The 20,242-nt window shown below is 27.9% G+C and overlaps 1 protein-coding gene across 2 annotated transcripts; it reads left to right on the top strand.

Moving 5' to 3' along the window:
• Positions 1-5,318: 5,318 nt before the first annotated feature.
• On the top strand, positions 5,319-19,438 carry LOC109798886 (delta-1-pyrroline-5-carboxylate synthase). 2 transcript variants are annotated; one of them, XM_020359326.3, is made up of 20 exons: positions 5,319-5,567; positions 11,493-11,564; positions 11,660-11,763; positions 12,181-12,283; positions 12,693-12,854; positions 13,115-13,392; positions 13,983-14,133; positions 14,612-14,776; positions 14,943-15,020; positions 15,374-15,463; positions 15,722-15,808; positions 15,952-16,038; positions 16,118-16,214; positions 16,295-16,398; positions 16,545-16,620; positions 17,238-17,388; positions 17,481-17,549; positions 18,362-18,428; positions 18,518-18,588; positions 19,016-19,438. In XM_020359326.3, exons 1-20 carry the CDS (start codon positions 5,322-5,324, stop codon positions 19,095-19,097), a joined length of 2,340 nt encoding a protein of 779 aa, XP_020214915.2. In that variant the 5' UTR covers positions 5,319-5,321; the 3' UTR covers positions 19,098-19,438. The 2 variants fall into 2 exon arrangements, with proteins under 2 accessions (XP_020214915.2, XP_020214907.2); XM_020359318.3 differs by having other exon boundaries at positions 13,103-13,392.
• Positions 19,439-20,242: the final 804 nt, after the last annotated feature.

The following is a 20,242-nucleotide window of genomic DNA, read 5'->3' as shown; positions in this document are numbered from 1 at the left end:
ACACTATTAAAATAAACCCATTGTTTCAATTCTCGAAACCTTGAGTGTCGACCTCATCATTTACACCATTACCTAAAATACACCACAATGAATACAAGTGAGAAAAATGGTTATTCATATATATGACACGAGAAAAGAATCTCACCCAAACATATAATCAATCCCCATACAATTCATAGTAATAACCAATCACAGAACCATTATCATTGCATATATACATCTACTAATATTGCCACTATCACATCATCATACAATCCATGCATCATGTTCATGCTCACGTCAATGCATATGCAATACAACCTTCTAAGAAGCATAAACTCAGAACGTTGCACAATGGGCGAACTTCAACAACCTCTTCAAGCATTGCCACGCATGGACACACAATTTACATCACTTATGATCGATGTCACATTGTTAATCACCACTTATGACTAGTGTATAAAAATGCATCCCCTGTTAATCACCACTTATGACCAAGGTAAATGTGTATGCAACATGCACCAATACTCATGTCATGTCACGTCACGTCACCTCATCCATTCATCATTTCTATCCATGCTAATGCACAATTAGATATAGAGACACATCTTACAACCATAAATCACATTTTTCACATCAACTCATTCAGATACACACAATTCATACTTATTCATACAATAATCATCACTGGACATAATACAATTCACAACCATCATCAAAATTCATCAATATAATACCATATTTCACAATCCCACATCAAACTCATTCAATCATATCATAAATATTATAATGCATCACTAAGAAATCATAAATTATCCCAAACATATCAAAATGGGGTCCCAAAATGTCAAAAACCCAAACTAAAACACAACACTCGCGCCAAGCACCATAAATCTTGACAACTTGACCTCCACTCACTATTTTGACCATAACTTGAGTTGTACACATCCTTTTTGAGTGATTTAAACGTTATTAAAAAGCTAACATCCAAGGCTACAATTTTTGTGAAGAACACGAAGCCTAAAAATGTTGTTATGGTCATCTCGCATGGCTGACAACATAAACTTAATATTTCACGCACTAGAATGGAGATTGAACTTATAGCTCGCATAACTCAATCAATTCTTAACATTTTTACATAATTATAGAGTTTAAATTATAGCCTAAAGTGTCTACTTTTTAACCCAATAAATGAAAATTGATTTCATTAATCACATAGAAAGATATTACAAAAATACAAAGGTACATCCATAAGTAAAATCTCTAAATTGCTCATTAATTCATATAATTAAGGGTGCTCATCAATCTACAAAAATCGTAACTTGCAAAGCACATCCCAATGAATTCAATTATCATCTAAATCATCAAATTTACCAAACAATATAAAAAAAAACATTTATAAATCAATATAAAACCTAATTGAATCGTCAATTTCAGTGCCAAATAAAAAATGGACAATCTTAGGAATTTTATCCCTAATGCATTCAATTATTATCCTGATCATCAACTTTTACCAAACAATATGATAAACACATTCACAAATCAATATAAAACCTGATTGAATAATTAATTTCAGTGTTAGAATAGAAAACAAACAACCTTAGGAATTTAGGGATTTCTACCGCTACCCATTCTCTCTCGTAATCCCACATATGATAAACACATTCACAAATCCTAATGCATTCAATTATTATCCTGATCATCAATTTTTACCAAATAATATGATAAACACATTCACAAATCAATATAAAACCTGATTGAATCATTAATTTCAGTGTTAGAATAGAAAACAAACAACCTTAGGAATTTAAGGATTTCTACCGCTACCCATTCTCTCTCGTAATCCCACATATGAATGAAGTCATTTTCCTCCTCATACCTTATTGCGATGATAAGAACATTCTAATGCAGTTTGAGACAATTTTGAGCATTTCTCCCCAAAGCTCCTTCCTTCTCTTCCTTCTCTCTCTTAGTCCTTCAGAACGCAAAATGAGGCAAATTAGGATAACTTCTGCCTGACCCTTCTTTTCAAAGCTCACTAAACTGGGTCAACCCGACCTGTTTCCCTTCTCCCATTAAATCAAATAAATTAATATAATAAAATAATTTCCACGTATAGAAATAAATAATTTGTCCCTAAATTACCTTAATGAAGAAGCTCGAATATGAATCCTTTATCCTCTCCTCCAACTTCCAAGTAGCACTCTTAGGTGTAGCTCCTCCCTAAATCACCTTAACCAAAGGAATTTCCTTACCTTTGAGCTATTTCACCATTTGATCCTTAACTCTCACCAGGATAGCTTGCACTATCAAGTTTTCCTTAACCTCAAGATGATCCACTCAATCACATGCAAAGGATCATATATGTATTTTCAAAGTTGAGAAACATGAAATACACTAACGAAGATTTGAAAGTTTTGGAGGTAAGGCAACTTGGTAGGCAACGCTACTGCCTCTTTTCAGAATTTGGAAAGGACCAATAAATTGAGGCATAAGCTTTTTAGACTTCAATGCCCTGCCAACCCCAATCCAAGGAGTGACTTTCAAGAATAGATGATCTCCCTCTTGAAATTCTAAGTCATTCCTCCTCTTATCAGCATAACTCTTCTGCCTACTCTAGGCTGTCCTCATCCTCTCCTGAATCACTCTAGCCTTATCTGTGGTTTGCTCTACTACATTGGGTCCTAAGGTAATATTATCCCCTAGCTCTCACCAACACAAGGGATTCCTACACCTCCTAACATACAAGGCTTCATAGGGCGGCATGGCTATACTAGAGTGATAACTATTATTATAAGTAAACTCTACAGAAGGCAAAAAGCTATCCCAAGTACCCATTTGGTCCAACACACAAACTCTAAGAAAATCCATTAAGGATTGGATAGTCCTCTCAATTTGACCATCAGTTTATGGTTGATAAGCCAAACTAAGTCTAAGTTGAGTTCCCAAGGCTTGCTGCAAACTCTCCCAAAACCTGGAGGTAAATCTAGGGTCCCTGTTTAACACTATACTAAATGATACCCCATGCAACCTCACTATATCATCATGGTAAATCTTAGCAAGTCTCTCTAAGGAATGCTTAATGTTAATGATTAGGAAATGAGCACTCTTAGTCAATTTATCCACAATAACCCATGTTGATTCATGTCCCCTAACAGTCCTAGGCAAAGCAACTACAAAGTCCATAGAAATACTATCCCACTTCCACTTGTGTATACTTAAAGGTTGAAGTAATCTTGAAGGTCTCTGTTGTTCTACCTTAGCCTTCTGACAAACTATATAAGCACTAACAAACTCAACTATGTCCTTCTTCATCCTAGGCCACCAAAACATCTTAAGGTTATCATACATCTTAGTTGATCCTGGATGAAAACTAAGCTTATTTCTATGGCCCTCTTCTAAAATCAAACGCCTAAGTGTAGGCTCACTAGGTATGAGATGAGATGGATAAGTCTAGTGTCGCGGATTGACACATAAGGATATGAGTCTTTGTATATTGTAATGTTGAGTCCGTGCAAGTGGGATATCATAGGTCATTTACCTATGCCTTGGGGGTGTTATGGTGAGGAAACCTCTAATGAGAATGGGAGGCTATCATGACCAGTTATAACACTTAGACAAGACCTTATTAGACATCCCATAATTAAGGTGGTTCGGAGGGATTGGTTCCTACACTATTCAATAGGTGGTCCCATTCCATGGCTCCTAGACTATTTATTTATATATTTTTATACATAAATATATATATATATATATATATATATATATATATATATCAATTCATATAATAATATTGCTATTATTTTAGATCCAAGATACAAGTTGAAGTTATTAGAGTACTTTTTCCCTAAACTTTATGGTGGCACAACTTTAATTAAAATTAATAATATCAAGAAATTATACTACTCATTATTTGAAGAGAATCAAACTAAAGTTAAAGGAATAGTGGAAAGTTCAACTTCACGAGCAAATATTAATGAGTCAAACTTGATAATCTAAATATTATCAATTTTCTTAGTGATTATGATTCATTTGTGAATGATACAATTGAAACACACACAAAAATTGAAATAGAGCTTTACTTGGAAGAAAAAGTTTTGTCTAGGTTGTTACTTTTAACATTCTTGGATGGTGGAAAACAAATGGAATCAAGTATTCAATTTTGTAAAAAATTGTTAAGGATGTTTTGGTAAACTCAATTTCGACTGTAGCTTCAAAATTTGTATTTAGCATAATATGTAGATTTTTGAACCCTCATTATTTTAGACTCCATGAATTTACTTTGAAAGCACTTAAAATTAGTTAAAACACAAGTAATAAGATAATAAAGTATTAAACCTTTTTTATTTAATAAAATTTGTTTATTTTTTATTGTTGCCTTTAATTATTAATTTAAATTGTCTAATTATTTATTTTCTTGTCATATAATTTCTATTTGTATTACTATATCAAAACAATATATAGACTTAGAAGACAAGCATTTACAAAATATAGAGAAGTTGATTCCAATGATGAGATCAACTCTCTTTACATACTTGTTTTTTAAAATTTATAGTATATAATTTAATCTATAATTTTAATCTAATTAATTTATGTATAATTTTTTCACAAGTCTTAGAAAATATTGTTTACGCATTATCATGATGTTGAAAGTTTAGTTATAATTTCATTATGTTGAATTTTTCTTCAAAGTTTATTTACAAAAGTTGAATATGTTTTGTAATCTTTATTTATAAGAGATGTTATATTTTATAATATTAAAAACCTGAAAAATTAATATTATATTTATTTATATGAAATATTATCTCTTTATTAATTTATTTACTTTATATATAAATAAAATACAGATCATAAGTGCGAATAAGAATATATAAGTACTCAATAATTATAAAAATAGAGATTAAAATTACTATTCACACAAGTATAAAACAGGTGTTATTATTAAAGATGGATATAATAACGAATATTATACCATCCTACCCACACCTAGTTATAGTCATCCCTATTATTTCATATTTTTTTTTTGGTGAAATTAATTCATTCCTCATATAGGTAGACAAAGTGTTGGTGGAAGATTAACAATCATGGATTGATTGCCAAGAGCAAAGAGCAATTTGCTAAACACACTTTCCTCAAGTAAAATTCGAATCTACCCTCAATTATTCCATTAAAAACTTCCTTTAGCAGCTTAAGCACTATGCTCCAAACTGCAAGCCAAAGTAGATGCCGTATTAATCACAAATTCTGGTGGCTAATAAAGGCATATATTTAAAAAATAAAAATAAAAAATCTGAAATACTGTGCAAGCCTTTAATTTAAAAGCCTTTAAAAGCCCTTGCCACATGAACAGAACTTCATATCAGTGCCTTCCTTCGTTCATATCAGTTTCTCAGAACAAACACAAAAGCAAAAAAAAAATGGAACTTCTGCAAAATGGTCATAAACCTTTCGTTGTCATGAAACCTTCCGAGTTGCCCCTAACCAATAATGGGTTTTCTATACTCAACTCGCTCTCCGAAACTCAGTACCTGGGCAACATAGATCCTTCCAGAGTTTTCGTCACCAAGGTCAAGCGTCTCATTGTGAAGGTACAACTTTTAACTTGACATTTTTTTTCTACCCTTCAGAACAAAATTTAGATCCACAAATGTTTTATTTTTAAGAAAAAATTTAGGTGCAATTTATGTCATATGTGTTTATGTTGTTCTTTATTTAAAATCAATATTTTATCTTAATAGTATGTATAAATATATATTAATGAGATTTATATTAAATGTAAGTATAGTATAGGATAAAATTTAAATTTTGATTAAAGGACAAGATCAACTCTAACAAAGAAATTGTATCCAAGTTTTTTTTTTTTTTTGTGGTGTTTTATTTTTTATTTTATTTTATTTTATTTTTTTATTGTGGCGTTGTTTAATCAAATTGAAATTTCCTTTTGATACTCTTTCTGTTGGTTGAATTATCAAGTTGGAAATTTAGTTTTAATTGAAGTACATCATTAAAAGCACTTAAAGGTTCATTCGGCTTACATGACCCCATTTCATAACTCAATGTTTTCCTATGAACTTCTATAAAGTCGCGAGTTTCCGCAACAATCATGGTGTCATCATTTTTGCAGCATTGTAGTGGCACAAAGTACAGATGCTTGGTGTAATTTTATTTTGTTTGAATTTCGAGTGAATTTCTATGTTTATTTCTGAAGAAATTAGTTTTTAGAGAGGTAAAAAATTAACTTATTTTATATCATTTGACATGGAAATCCACTTATATAAGATTGTTTTAAGTTTTGGCTCAAATATGTTTTTTTTTTTTCTGAAAATTTATTTTTAGTAATTGGCCTTTTTAATCTTGTAATTTTAAAAAATTTGTTTAAATTCTTAAATTTAAATTTTGTTGAAAAATCTATTAAATACTGTGACATAAAATTTATATATTAATGTCTCTACGAATAAAAATATTAAAATAAAATTTTCTAAAGTAACAATTTTAAACTTAAGGGCCTAAAAATATTTTTTTTAAAATTTAAAAAATTAAAAATATATTTAATTCTTAATGTTTTTTAGAGATATCATATTTGAGTTCTAACTATTCAATAATGTTAAACTCTTAAAAAAGAAACAATTTTACCATTATAATGATCTTATTGAGACTTGACTATTAATAATTCTAGTAGAAGATACATATATAAGTTTAGAAGTTTTTTTACTAGAAATAATTTTTTATTTTGAATAAAAGAATTTCTTAAAAATAATTTTAATTTGTATCCAAATATATTTCTTGGTAAATGAAATAATTTTTAGTACCATCAATTATAAATGTTTAATATGTTGATTTTGTAGTTCTATGTTTAATATTAAAAAAATAATAATTATTTATATTAAATTTTGCTAATCTCATGATTATTTTTTAAAATTATCTTTGTTATGAATATTATAAAAAGTAATGCAATTCAAATGTCATGTATTAAAAAAATTATTATTAAATAAAATAAAAATAATTGAAATTTGTTTATATTTAAAAATGTAAGTTTTTAATAATAGAGAACATAAGGATAATAATTTGGTTCCGATAAGATAAATTACGATGGTGATAACATGTTTAAACTCCAAATATAAGACTCTATGTATATTATTTTAATGTTTTATAATTTTTAAGATGTGATAATATTTAAATTTGTGGAGATAAAGTTGATATTTTATTTATAATTATACTTATTTTTGTAATTTATTTTTATTGCCCCCACAAACAAAAGATTCGGCTGCACGTGTCTCTGACTCTGAGTGGCTCTCATTTGTTTTAGGACTTCACATGCGTTACTTCATAATTACTATACCTAGCACCTTACCACGTGTTGACTAGACAATATGTGACCACCTTTTTAATATTTTAAATGATTTTCAAGTAAAATAAATTGAATTTAAATTGTTAAAAAATAGTTATAATTTTTGCAATTTGAAAAACAAAAAAATATTAACAAGATAAATATCAAATAGTTTTAAAATAAAAAAGATGAATATAAAAGTAATAGATAATATAAATTAGTCTCCACAAAATTGATAAAAAAGTATTTGCGGTTTAGATTTGTGTGGGAGTTTTGTCAATCTACTCAAACGTACTATTAGGAATCCTACACGTTAGATTTTTTGGTTCACTATCCCTCATATTCTTTACCAAAAATAATAGATAAGCTTATATTTTCTTATTTATATTAATACAAAAAATAAGAACTATTTCTCTATGAGAAAATGACAATTTTTTTGAAGTTAATTAATGAGTAGTTTTTTTCTTTTTGTAGCCATGTATATTTTTTTATGATATTTATAATTAAAAGATAAAATTGAAGAAAAAAATTTGTGGACACTAAAAACTAATATTGTTTTTATTATTAGTAATATATAATTGGAAATGTATTTTTGACAATCATAATTTTATACTTTTTTATTAAATTTTAAATTTTATCATTTTGGTTTAAAGAATATATTTTACTAAAATTTAAAATAAAGTAGTTAAATGATGTGATTTTTAAAGTAAGAAATATAGTATTAAAGAAGAGCTTTTATTAACACAGGTTATGTAATTTTAAATAAAGTGATAGATGGAGAACTATACAAAAATATTGAAGTTAATAATAATAATATCTAAGTTTAAATGTTCATTAAAGATTTTCACTTTGATAAAAAAAAAAAAAACACTTGTAAACCGGTTTTTTTTTTTTGGTTCGTTCCTGGAGTATCCACCGCCGATAGCAGTGATTAATCTCCTCGCTACGTTGGAGGCACCTCAAAGGATGGGATAGCTGGCCCCAAAATTTAATGTGACTGCTTGTAAACCGGTTAAATAAACTAAAAATTAACTAAAATACATTGATGAACGTATATGTAATTTATTTTTATATAAACATATAATTAATTTCATGATCAGTCACATACTTATTTTTACAATATGATTGAGATTAGTGAAATATATACTAATATTTTTATTTTGTATGAGTATATAATAAATATTTATTTTATATAATTAAAATTTATACTATATATATATAAATTATAAATAAATTTATAATATTTTTTAAAATATATAAATTTTATTTTAAATTTATGTATACTGTGATAATATTTTTTTTAATTGTAATTTTTAATCTTTTATGTATTATAATTGTATGTGTTTTTAAAACGCTCGTACAACTTTGGACCTTCCTTTTTTTTTTATCAAATATTTAACATATTTTGTTGGCATGACATTGGATAATGACATTATAATTGATGTATTGCTTCTCAAGTGTGTAATTAACATACCTTAATTACATTTTTGGTATCTCATAATTGGATAACAATCATAACATGACTAAGTAAGTATAATTAAGTAACGTTAATATATGTGTCACACAAGATGTAATATGTCACATCGTTGATATCTGATCACCCAATTCTATGTCAGCAAAATTTATTATTATATATTTAGTAGAAGACTGAACTTGTGCCATAACAAAATTTTAAGATCGAATTCACATAATTCAAATCCAGAGAATCAAAGCGAAGTTAAATCTATTTTTTTAAAAAGTGATTAAGAATAACCTTTACAAACATTTTCATTAAAAAAGACATTCTTGTGTACCATTGAAAGAAATCTTAAAAATGTAATTGTTGAAGAATAGTTCTTAATTTTTTTATTCAAAATAATTATTCAAATTTATACATGAAGAGAATAACTAAAATATATAACAAAATATTTTTGAATATATAAATTATACTATATCTAAAATTCATATAACAAAAAAATATTTAAAATTTATAATAAATAATATTTTTGAAAAAATTATATTTAAATTTATAATAAGTAATTTATATATAAAATAGGAGTATTTTACTATTAATAATTATTTTAAAATATTATAATTTAATTTAAAAATAAAGATAATAATATATTGATTGATATAGAATATTAAGAAGAAAAAAAGTTAAATATACTAGTTTAAACTTTAAATTGAGAAGAGAGATTAAATTATTTCAAGGGTAACTCTAAAATAGTTATCCTCCATCTTCACTATTTACTTTCTTTTGACTAATATTTTAATATGTCGAAATGTTCATATATAATTATTATATATAACTAAAATTTATAATAAATTATATATAAACTAAATTTAAAATTTATATAAATAAATATCTTTAAACATATAAATTTTATTTAGATTTATGATAAATAATTTATATTATAATAAAAAATTCTTTATTGATAATTAATTTTAAAGTATTAATATTTAATTTTAAATATTTATGATAAATAAAAAATGAAATTAGATGAGAAGTTAAAGAATTTCTACAAATCTTTTCATTGACAAAAAAAAAACTTCTAAAAATACTCTTATACAAAATAATAGTTTTTGTTTAATATATAAAGTTGTTTAGATCAAATATATATAAAGGATGAAGATGGAAAACAATTCTTTTAAAATTATTCTTGAAATACCTTCACCTCTCTTCATAAGAGATATATTTAATGAGAGGGTCATTTTTATGTAAATAAGAAAAATAAATATTGATGATTAAGTTTTATTGGTAAAAATTAAAACATGCAAATGATGTGATATTTTTAAAAGGCACATTATTTGTCTTCCCGCTTTTATTTCTCAATTAATAATGATTTTAAGTCTTTGAAAGAACATATCTAATTTTAAGTTGTAAATGTTTAGTTATTAAAAGAGTATATAAAATGTATTTTTTTAGTCATTTTCTTTATAATTGTTATTTTTATTTTAATTTTTATGTCAATATAAATTATAGGTAGATTGTATGAAGTTCAGTGACAGAAGGTTGAAGTAGTACTTACAGATCCTAAGTTCAAATTTTATAATTCGATAAAAAAAAAAAAATGCGCAAAAGATTGGATGAGAGTCTAAGTTCTATTTTCATTATAACCTATACACAAAAAAAAAATGTCAATATTGTATTTAAATTTATTTTTATAACATCAATCCTTATCTCTAATTTAAAAATATTTTTTATACATTGGCTATTTCATTAATTACCTTTTCATAGTATTTCTTTTTTGTATTGTTTAAACCAATATTTCTAAGATTTTTATATCTTCATTCTTGTATATAAAAATTGATAAAATATTGGCTTGAACACACAAGTTTTTTCCTATGGATTTATCACACTATTATTTTTTTTCTTTTTTTCTTTTTATGAATTTTGCATATCCTTTTTCTACTATTTTTTCTAAAACATTTGTTATAATTTTGACAAAATATAATGACTTCGTTAAATTTGTTAAAAAAATGTACCCACGTATGCACGGATAAACTTTCTGTTATTTTATTTAGTAACAAACAAAGCATAAAAGTTGTAACAGAAACATGAGTTTTTTTTTTTAATAAAATAAAAATATTTTAATATCACAAAAGACAATTAATCAATAAAACAAACAATTTTGAAATAATATGATTAATAATTTTTAAATTATTCATAAAAGTTATATTAAACACTCCTTCACTCATCAAGTCACCTAATTCGTTTGTTTCGACTCAGTCTTATTGCTTAGATTCTATGGATCACACACATCCCACTCGATCTTTCATGGGATGTGTCAAACGTGTTGTAGTCAAGGTCTCACCTCAATTTTATTTTTCGTAATTCAATATTATGATACAACGTGTTATCTTATATTCGGCAGAGATTGTTCATTATTATTATTATCATGAAATCAAAAATGATATAAAAAAATGTAATGTATTTTCTAATCGAGAAATTGCATTTGATTTTGTTTGTTTAGTTTGATGATTTTTGAATGTTGTATAATGAATCGGTTGCAAGTTGCAAGACACATTGATATTTTTTCTATGTAATGTAAATATACAAAAAGAAGATGTATTTTTAATCTAGATGATTGTAGATGGCACATGAAGTTCTAATTAACTTACGTGAATTTCTAGTTCGTTTTGCTTTAACTTTCTAATTCTCATTCTGCAAATAACACATTTCTTTGTTGGATAATCTTTATCGAAGGTTGGCACAGCAGTTGTTACTCGAAGTGATGGAAGATTAGCTTTGGGCAGAATTGGAGCTCTCTGTGAACAGGTATAGAATTTTTTATTATATTTTTCTAGAATAATACTTATATATTTGTGTATTTATGTGACTAAAAATTGTGTTTTTCATTGAAATTGTTGTAGCTTAAAGAACTTAGTACTCAAGGGTATGAAGTCATTTTGGTAACTTCAGGTGCTGTTGGTCTTGGCAAGCAAAGACTTAGATATCGCAAATTGGCCAATAGCAGGTTCTTGTGATTTAGATTTTCCTATGCTAAATTGCTAACTGTATATCTTATTCAATGATATGAATCAAATTTCTAATCAATAATGGATTTCACACATTCATTCAATTTGAAAAGAAAAAAAATGGTAAGAGCTTCAGTTGTAAGTGATGCTCCAAAGAGAATGAAACTATCATTGAATATCAGAGGAGAAAATTATTTGTCTTACAGAACTGAAAATACTTAATTGTTTTGTACTCTACTAGCATGTTTCTCTTCAAGACTTTCAATCCCAATTGTGTGATTAGGATTAGATCCCAATTGTGTGATTAGGATTAGACCTATGTAGGATTGAAGAAGTTAATGCAAACTTGTTCATTTTCTATTAATTTGAGGTTGAACTTAGAGAGAGGATGATGATCCTGTTTACTTGTGTTGTAGTTTTTCTGATCTTCAAAAGCCGCAAGGTGAACTTGATGGAAAAGCATGTGCAGCTGTTGGGCAGAGTAGTCTTATGGCTCTTTATGATACCATGTTTAGCCAGGTTGGTATAAAAACTAAGTTGCTTTTGAATTATCTCCACAATCCATTATAAATGTTTTGTTTTCCTTAATTAATACTTTCCGTCCTAATTATAAGTAATATTAGACAGATCATTTAAGATTAAGAAAAGTGATTAATATGATTACTTATAATTAATTTTATCATAAATTCAAGTTTTTAATATATTCTTTACTTGAAGTAGTTGTTATATTTAATATTAGTTATAAGTGAATGCATTAGAAACAAATTTAATATAAATAAAGGGAATAAAAAAAAAATTAACTATGAGTAACTTATTACTTATGTTTAGGATAAAAAAAAACTCGATTTATTGCTTATAATTAGGACTTAGCAAGTGAATTTGATGTTTCCTCCATGTTGATGCTGATATGAGATTTTTCCTGGTGCAGCTTGATGTGACTTCTTCCCAACTTCTTGTGAATGATGGGTTTTTTAGGGATGCTGGCTTCAGAAAACAACTTTCGGACACGGTGAATTCATTGTTAGATTTAAGGGTTATCCCCATTTTCAATGAAAACGATGCTGTTAGTACAAGGAAGGCACCATATGAGGTGTGTTGATTTTTCTCCAACTATTTCATTTGAATTATCTTTATTTATTTATTTATTTTAAAATTGTTTAATGTTCCTTCATTTCTTGAAATAGTTGATCAAAATGCTTTAGTAAAAACTCTTTATGTTACACTAACAATATGTTAATTTGATTAACAAAAACAAAACAAGCCATGTCCCACTAGGTGGGTTGGCTACATGGTTGGTGGCTTTGTAATGTCTAATATGTGATTATCTTAAATTGTAAGCACTGCGTGCAGGATTCCTCTGGTATTTTCTGGGACAATGATAGTTTGGCTGGTCTATTAGCCCTTGAACTTAAAGCTGATCTTCTTGTTTTATTGAGTGATGTTGAGGGCCTTTATAGTGGTCCTCCAAGTGACCCAAATTCAAAGTTGATCCATACATATATAAAAGAGAAACATCAAGAGGAAATTACTTTTGGAGATAAATCAAGATTGGGCAGAGGGGGTATGACTGCCAAAGTTAATGCTGCTGTTTGTGCTGCTCATGTTGGCATCCCAGTAATTATAACTAGGTACCTTACATTTAGTGGTTTTTCATATATCAAAATGTTTGCACCTTTTATATCATACATAGACTATTTTAGTTGATTCATTTTTGTGTTGAACATTGGGGAGTCACCTACTTGTGCAAATTTTTTAAAACCATGGACACAACAACATCAAGAGAAGAAGAAAAGGTTGAATTAAACTCTATAGTGAAGTAGTTTTCAAAGGAGGTTGTGAAAATGCATCAATGTAGTTTATGGACATCATATGATAAAACAAAGGAATGTAGATATTCCATTATGTTAGAGTACAGAGTATGTCTTATGGTCTTCATCAGTTTGAAATAAATATCATGCATGTTTCTATCTTGCTATCTATAGTGACTTGTGGTTCATGTAATTTTAGGGGAAATAAAAAAAGTGGAAAAGAATGACATTTTCTTATACTTGCAACCATTGGTATTTACTTAATGTATCTACTATCTTGAAAATTGTTCAAGAGATGATTAAGGGTTATGGTGCCTACTGTGAACAATAATTTTCATGTAGTACATAATTTCAACTATAAATTTGGATTTTGCACTTGACTTTGTATTATATTTCAACTCCCATTGAAGTGGTTATGCTACAAACAATATCTTACGAGTGCTTCAAGGGGAAAGAATAGGCACTGTCTTTCATAAAGATGCTCATCTATGGATCAATATGAAGGAAGTGAGTGCACGTGAAATGGCAGTTGCAGCTCGTGAGGGTTCTAGACGACTTCAGGTAAATGTAGTTACATCTTAGCATATTAGTCTTCTAAAAAAAAATTGTTTCCGAATTAGTCCATCAAAGACTTTGGTTGTTGGTATATTCATCCTTATAGAACACTTGAGTGGGTGATATGAGCTCAACAACTATATTGTACTGTACTAAAAAAAAATCTTGCGGATTAATATGAGGAAAAATCTTTAAAGGACCGAATTAAAGCTTTACTTGTTAAATACTTCCTTCAGTCCTTTTTATAAGAAATAAATGAAAGTACATTTTACACTATAATTTGTTTCTTATAAGAAGAACTGGAGGTAGTAATAAATATTTATTACCATTATAAGCTTGACTTACTTTCGTCGATATAATTTTTTTAGGTGGTAATTGATACCATTATTACTATATTAGCAATATAAATCTCAAACTATTATTATTGTCACATTGGAGTGAATTAGGGTAGTTATTAGTATTATATTGATGTTTTTTGTGTCAGCTCCTCAAATCTGAAGAAAGGAGCAAAATATTGCTAGCAATTGCTGATGCATTAGAGAAAAATGAAAGTACGATAAGGTTTGAGAATGAGGTTGATGTTGCTGATGCAGTGGCTTCTGGATATGAAAAATCCTTGATATCACGTTTAACATTGAAGCGTGAGAAGGTAAGAACTTAATTGGTTGAAAACTGAAGTTAAATACTAAAGGATAACATACACAAATTTCTTTGCTATTATCATCTAACACTAATTTGTTATGTTTCAAAGCATGATTTCATGAAGCTTTTTTGTGATAATATTTTAATTAGACATTTATCTTTGTACTTTACAGATCTATAGTCTTGCAAAGTCTGTGCGTAAGTTGGCAGATATGGAAGAACCAATTGGCCAAATTTTGAAAAGAACTGAGGTCAAAACCTTGTTCTCTGAATTCTTTTGTAGTCACTAATTTCGCTGTCTTGATGATTTTTTTTTTTTTCTTTTATTGAAACAAGTAGCTTATAAATGACATGATATTGGTGACATGGCATTGGAATATTCAGCATTTTCCTCTTTTGGCATGTTTTAAATATGTAATATATCTTTAGTGTTTGGTAAGGTAACAAATTCTAAAACATATTCTGTAACTTATGTTCACTAATCTTGATCTAAGAACAAATTATAGTTACTGGTTTGATCAAAATATGAATAATGTTATCAACTTATACGTTCTATTGTTCAACTCTCATTGTGACAGTTCTGATTGTTGTTATCTCTGTCCAGCTAGCAGATAAACTCATCCTGGAGAAAATATCATGTCCTTTGGGTGTTCTTTTGATTATATTTGAGTCTCGACCTGATGCCCTTGTTCAGGTTATTTTAAGATTCTTATTCTTTTTTATTTGTCTTCCATCTTCAATAAATTATTTAGAAGGACAAAGATTTGAGCTTGATTACAAATTATCGATTTAATATAAGTTGATTGTCATTTCACTATATCATTAAATTTAACATGTCCTATTTGTCAATGAAATATTTCGACTCTACTTCTCTGACTGAAGTATGTTGTTTGAAATTGTTTAGTTGATTTAGATACTGAATTTTAAGTTGTTTTGTTAAATTGATTAACAGATAGCTGCATTGGCAATTCGAAGTGGGAATGGTTTACTACTTAAAGGTGGAAAGGAAGCTCGACGATCAAATGCAATCTTACACAAGGTTTATATACTTTATACTGTCTTTTGATTTTAATTGATGATGTTGTTTTATAAGATTAATCTAGATCAAATTTACTATTGTTTCTTTGTCATGATTTCTATCATACATATATTTATATCCTTCACCTTTCTTCTTAATTGTAGGTCATTACTTCAGTGATGCCAGATACCGTTGGTGACAAACTTATTGGACTTGTGACTTCAAGAGATGAAATACCAGACCTACTTAAGGTTGGATATCACAAGCTAAAATTCTTATAATTACTTTTTTTTTTTACAATGATTTGCTACTAATTATACTTTGATTCAGCTTGATGATGTGATAGATCTAGTGGTCCCTAGAGGCAGCAATAAGCTTGTTTCTCAAATCAAGGAATCAACAAAAATCCCTGTTCTTGGTCATTCTGGTAATGTTCTTCCATATAAATTTCCTACTTTGTAGTTAGTAATTTTTATTTTATTTGAATTTTTTGTTTTTGTTATGCAGATGGAATTTGTCATGTATTTGTTGACAAGTCTGCTAATATTGATATGGCAAAGCAGATTGTTAGGGATGCAAAAACTGATTATCCAGCAGCATGCAATGCAATGGTAAATAGCATTTCTTTGCAATGCACTAAGCAAAATATTTTCATCTATATGCACCCTCTTTTAGGATTTTACTTAATTGGTATTTGTTATGTGAATGGAATTTATGGATTGTGCTCATCAAAATATTTTTGTTCCATTATTATTAGGAAACTCTTCTTGTGCACAAGGATCTATCAAATAATGGTGGACTTAGTGAGCTTGTCCTTGAACTTCAGCGTGAAGGTACAACTTTACATGCAAATGGATTTATAACAAAAAAAATGTTGATTCAAATTGAAGTTTTTCTTTTTTCTTATTGATTTTTTTAATAATTCTCTTCATGGATGGCAATAAATCTTGTTCTCTGTGTGTGCATGCGTACAAGTTATCATGAAATTCTATGTATAAATAATTTTCAATTTTAAGAAATGAATTTAAAGTACAATGTGCCCGTTAAGGAAAAAAAAGAGTATACATTGGTACCGACCTTGTGGATTTTTGAACTGATTTTAAAAGAATAAATATTTTTTATCATCTAACAAGTTTTTCAAAGAAAAGAAAAATAATCTATGTAATACATATTGCAGAGCTTCTTTAGCTATTAAGATAAAACCCACATTATTCATATAGCAAAGGTAAGAAAAAAAAGTAACCATTTTCACAAAAAACAATTAATGGGAATGTAATTTATATAATATGAAGCTATCATTTTGGAGTTTACCAAACTGGAATATATAATTTGTTTTCAATTCATTTAATCTACTCAATTTTCATTTCATAATGAAGGGTGTAAGCAATATCCATCCTATTTTCTTCCAAAATTGGAAAACGTGTATAAATAAGGATAAAATGGTTTGCAGGTGTTAAATTGTATGGTGGACCAAAAGCTAATGGCTTACTAAACATTGCTGAAACGAACTCTTTTCATCATGAGTATAGTTCACTTGCTTGCACAGTTGAAATTGTTGAAGATGTATTTGCTGCCATTGACCACATAAATCAACATGGAAGGCACGTTGGGGTCCTGTGGATAATTTTCATTTTCATTCACTATATCACTAACATTAGTGTTAAAAATTCTTACTTTCTTTCCTGTTTTGCAGTGCTCATACTGATTGCATTGTTACAGAAGATTGTGAAGTTGCTGAGACTTTCTTAAGTCAAGTTGACAGGTTTATCTAGAAATTTAATTATCTATTTGTTTCTTCTGCCTTTAACTACTTGTTCGACATATTTACATATTAGGATTGATATTTTTCTCCCACTCAACAATTCCAGTTATTTTTAGTTCATTCTTGCTCTTTGTTGACCTTACTTAACTAGAAAAGCTTAAGAGTTTATTTGGATACAAATTGTAAACACTTTTAAAAGCTTCTCTATTGAAAAGAAAAGGTTTTTTTTTTCAATAAAAAAACTCTCAAACACGTTTCTAAGTCAATATCCAAACAGACTCTAAGTTGTTACATTGTCATTAATTTTGTGGGTAAAAAGGCTTTTGTTTTTGTCATTATTACTACTTCACTACTCACTAAATATCATTTTATTTCAGTTTAAAGCCCTACTAATCTATCTCTTTGTGACTGATATGTTTATACTCTTTCAACTCATAAGACCGAGTTCTAAAATCTCAAGTGTTGTTTGCATTAAATTTTTTTCAATGGATTATTCCATTCCATAAACCAGCATTCCTCCTAAAATCATTCCATAGACCCAAGAGCCATGTGAAATCTTTATATTTCACATAATCATTGTTATACAGTCTATCTATACTACCTAATGTCTAGTCCTTAATCAATTACTTTTTGAAATTCCAAAGGTTTTTCTTAACATACAAAGAGAGAATGTCAACCATGTTTTATTCTAACATAATTCAATTTTCAAAATTAAATAGCATTCATGCTATCATAACTAGATTTTGAATAAGTCTTGTTAATTCATGTCATTGATCGTGGAATATATGCAATTTTGCTCTGTTTACAAGCAGTGCTGCTGTTTTCCACAATGCAAGTACTAGATTTTGTGATGGAGCACGCTTTGGGCTCGGTGCAGAGGTAATGTATTTTCTAAAAAGCCTATTGTTATTAGTAGCATAATGATTTTATTTTCTCACCTAGCCTTGGTTCTATTAATTGTTGAACAGGTTGGAATAAGTACAAGTCGAATTCATGCTCGAGGCCCTGTAGGAGTTGAGGGTTTGTTGACAAATAGATGGTATGAAATTGAGTTCATGTCCAAGCTTTTGTTTGAAAACAAAACTCTCAATTAAACATATATGCAATTGTTTATATTTGTTAATTATGTAGGTCTATTCTATGTTTCATCTTATTTTTAGTTCAATAACATTATTTGCACACATTAATTTTTTACATTTATTCTTATATCACTTCCGTTTTTGAGTAATAATCAAAGGGAAATACACACTTATGACTTATCTCTACAAACAAGGTGTAATGAAGGGTGTGAAAAATTTTCTGCGAAAAGCCTATTATTGTTTACCTTGTCAATATTATATAATACTTGTCCATTATTATTCATTTTATTATTGTGCCCTCTTACCTGTCTTCATATTAGATTTATATTATTTTATCATTATGTTTTCAGTTTTCACTTATTTTCATATTTTGTGGATATAATACAGGATATTGAGAGGGAATGGGCATGTGGTTGATGGTGATCAAGGGATCATATATACTTACAAAGAGCTGCCACTAAAAACATAGCTTTGCATGAAGAACTTTGGTCAGATTCAGGCTAATATGCTTACCTCAACAAAGCAACATCTCTTTTCTATTATGATGTGCAAAAGATGTTTTGATGCTGGCTACATAAAATTGAAACCATCATTTGATCCTTTCCAGGACCTTTTTCATACCTGGAGGAAGTTCAAAGGGGGAAATAAATCATATGAATGGTACTGTTTGATTATAGTGCACTTTGGTGACCTTTTATAAAATATTCTGAGGTTGTAAAACAGCAATGCTATGACAGTTATATATTCACTACATACTAGTGAACTTGAATATTTATAGAAAAGTTATATTTAAGTTATTTGTTTTATGCAGATTTTTCTACTTGGTGTTAGAGCCATTTCCTAATGACAACTTTGGACAAGAATTTGTTTGGTTTTTGGAATAGAGTCCAACGTACATTTTCTTAAAAGAAATTAATTATAACACGCCTATGTAAAAGGTTTTGTATACTGTCAATTAATTTTAAATTGTCATATCATTAAATATTATTAATTTTATGATAATTAATTTAAAATTATATTAGAGTATTATATATATATATATATATATATTAATAATATCCCAAAATTAAATTTATTAGAAGAACCCTAAAGCTCATATTCTTAAAACGCTCTTTGTCTCAAGATTAAAAAAGTTATCATTACCTTTTATATTTAAGTCACCTTGAATGGATGATCTCCATTAGAAGATCTTTGGAGTTCTTATAACCTTAGTATTAGTATTTAGTGATACCTAGTGTATTGCAATCTCCATATATCCTCATCCTAATGAGTTAAATATTTGGAAACCTTCAACATTTGTGTGTTGATAAGTTTAGAGAGACTTATTAGGAAAAAATACTTAGAAGTTCATTACTATATTGTGATTGGTAATTTGTAAGGTTTAGAGAGACCGAGAATACTTGATTTGTTATTGAGTCATGAATTTGTTTCATGAAAAAAGGGACTAGACATAGCTATTAAATTAAAAAAAAGTGAATCATTATAAAGCTTTTATATGTTTTATATCTTTTCCTTGCTCTTTAAGTTTATATATTTTATGTATTTTTTTTACTTGCTAACACGCTTAACTAATGTGGGTTGAAAAAGTTTTGAGCAAAAGTTTTCAAATGCACA

Source organism: Cajanus cajan, chromosome 3, assembly GCF_000230855.2.
Source record: "Cajanus cajan strain Asha chromosome 3, NIPB_CcT2T_4, whole genome shotgun sequence".
Lineage (NCBI taxonomy): Eukaryota > Viridiplantae > Streptophyta > Magnoliopsida > Fabales > Fabaceae > Cajanus > Cajanus cajan.
This window is presented reverse-complemented; position numbering and strand designations above follow the sequence as displayed.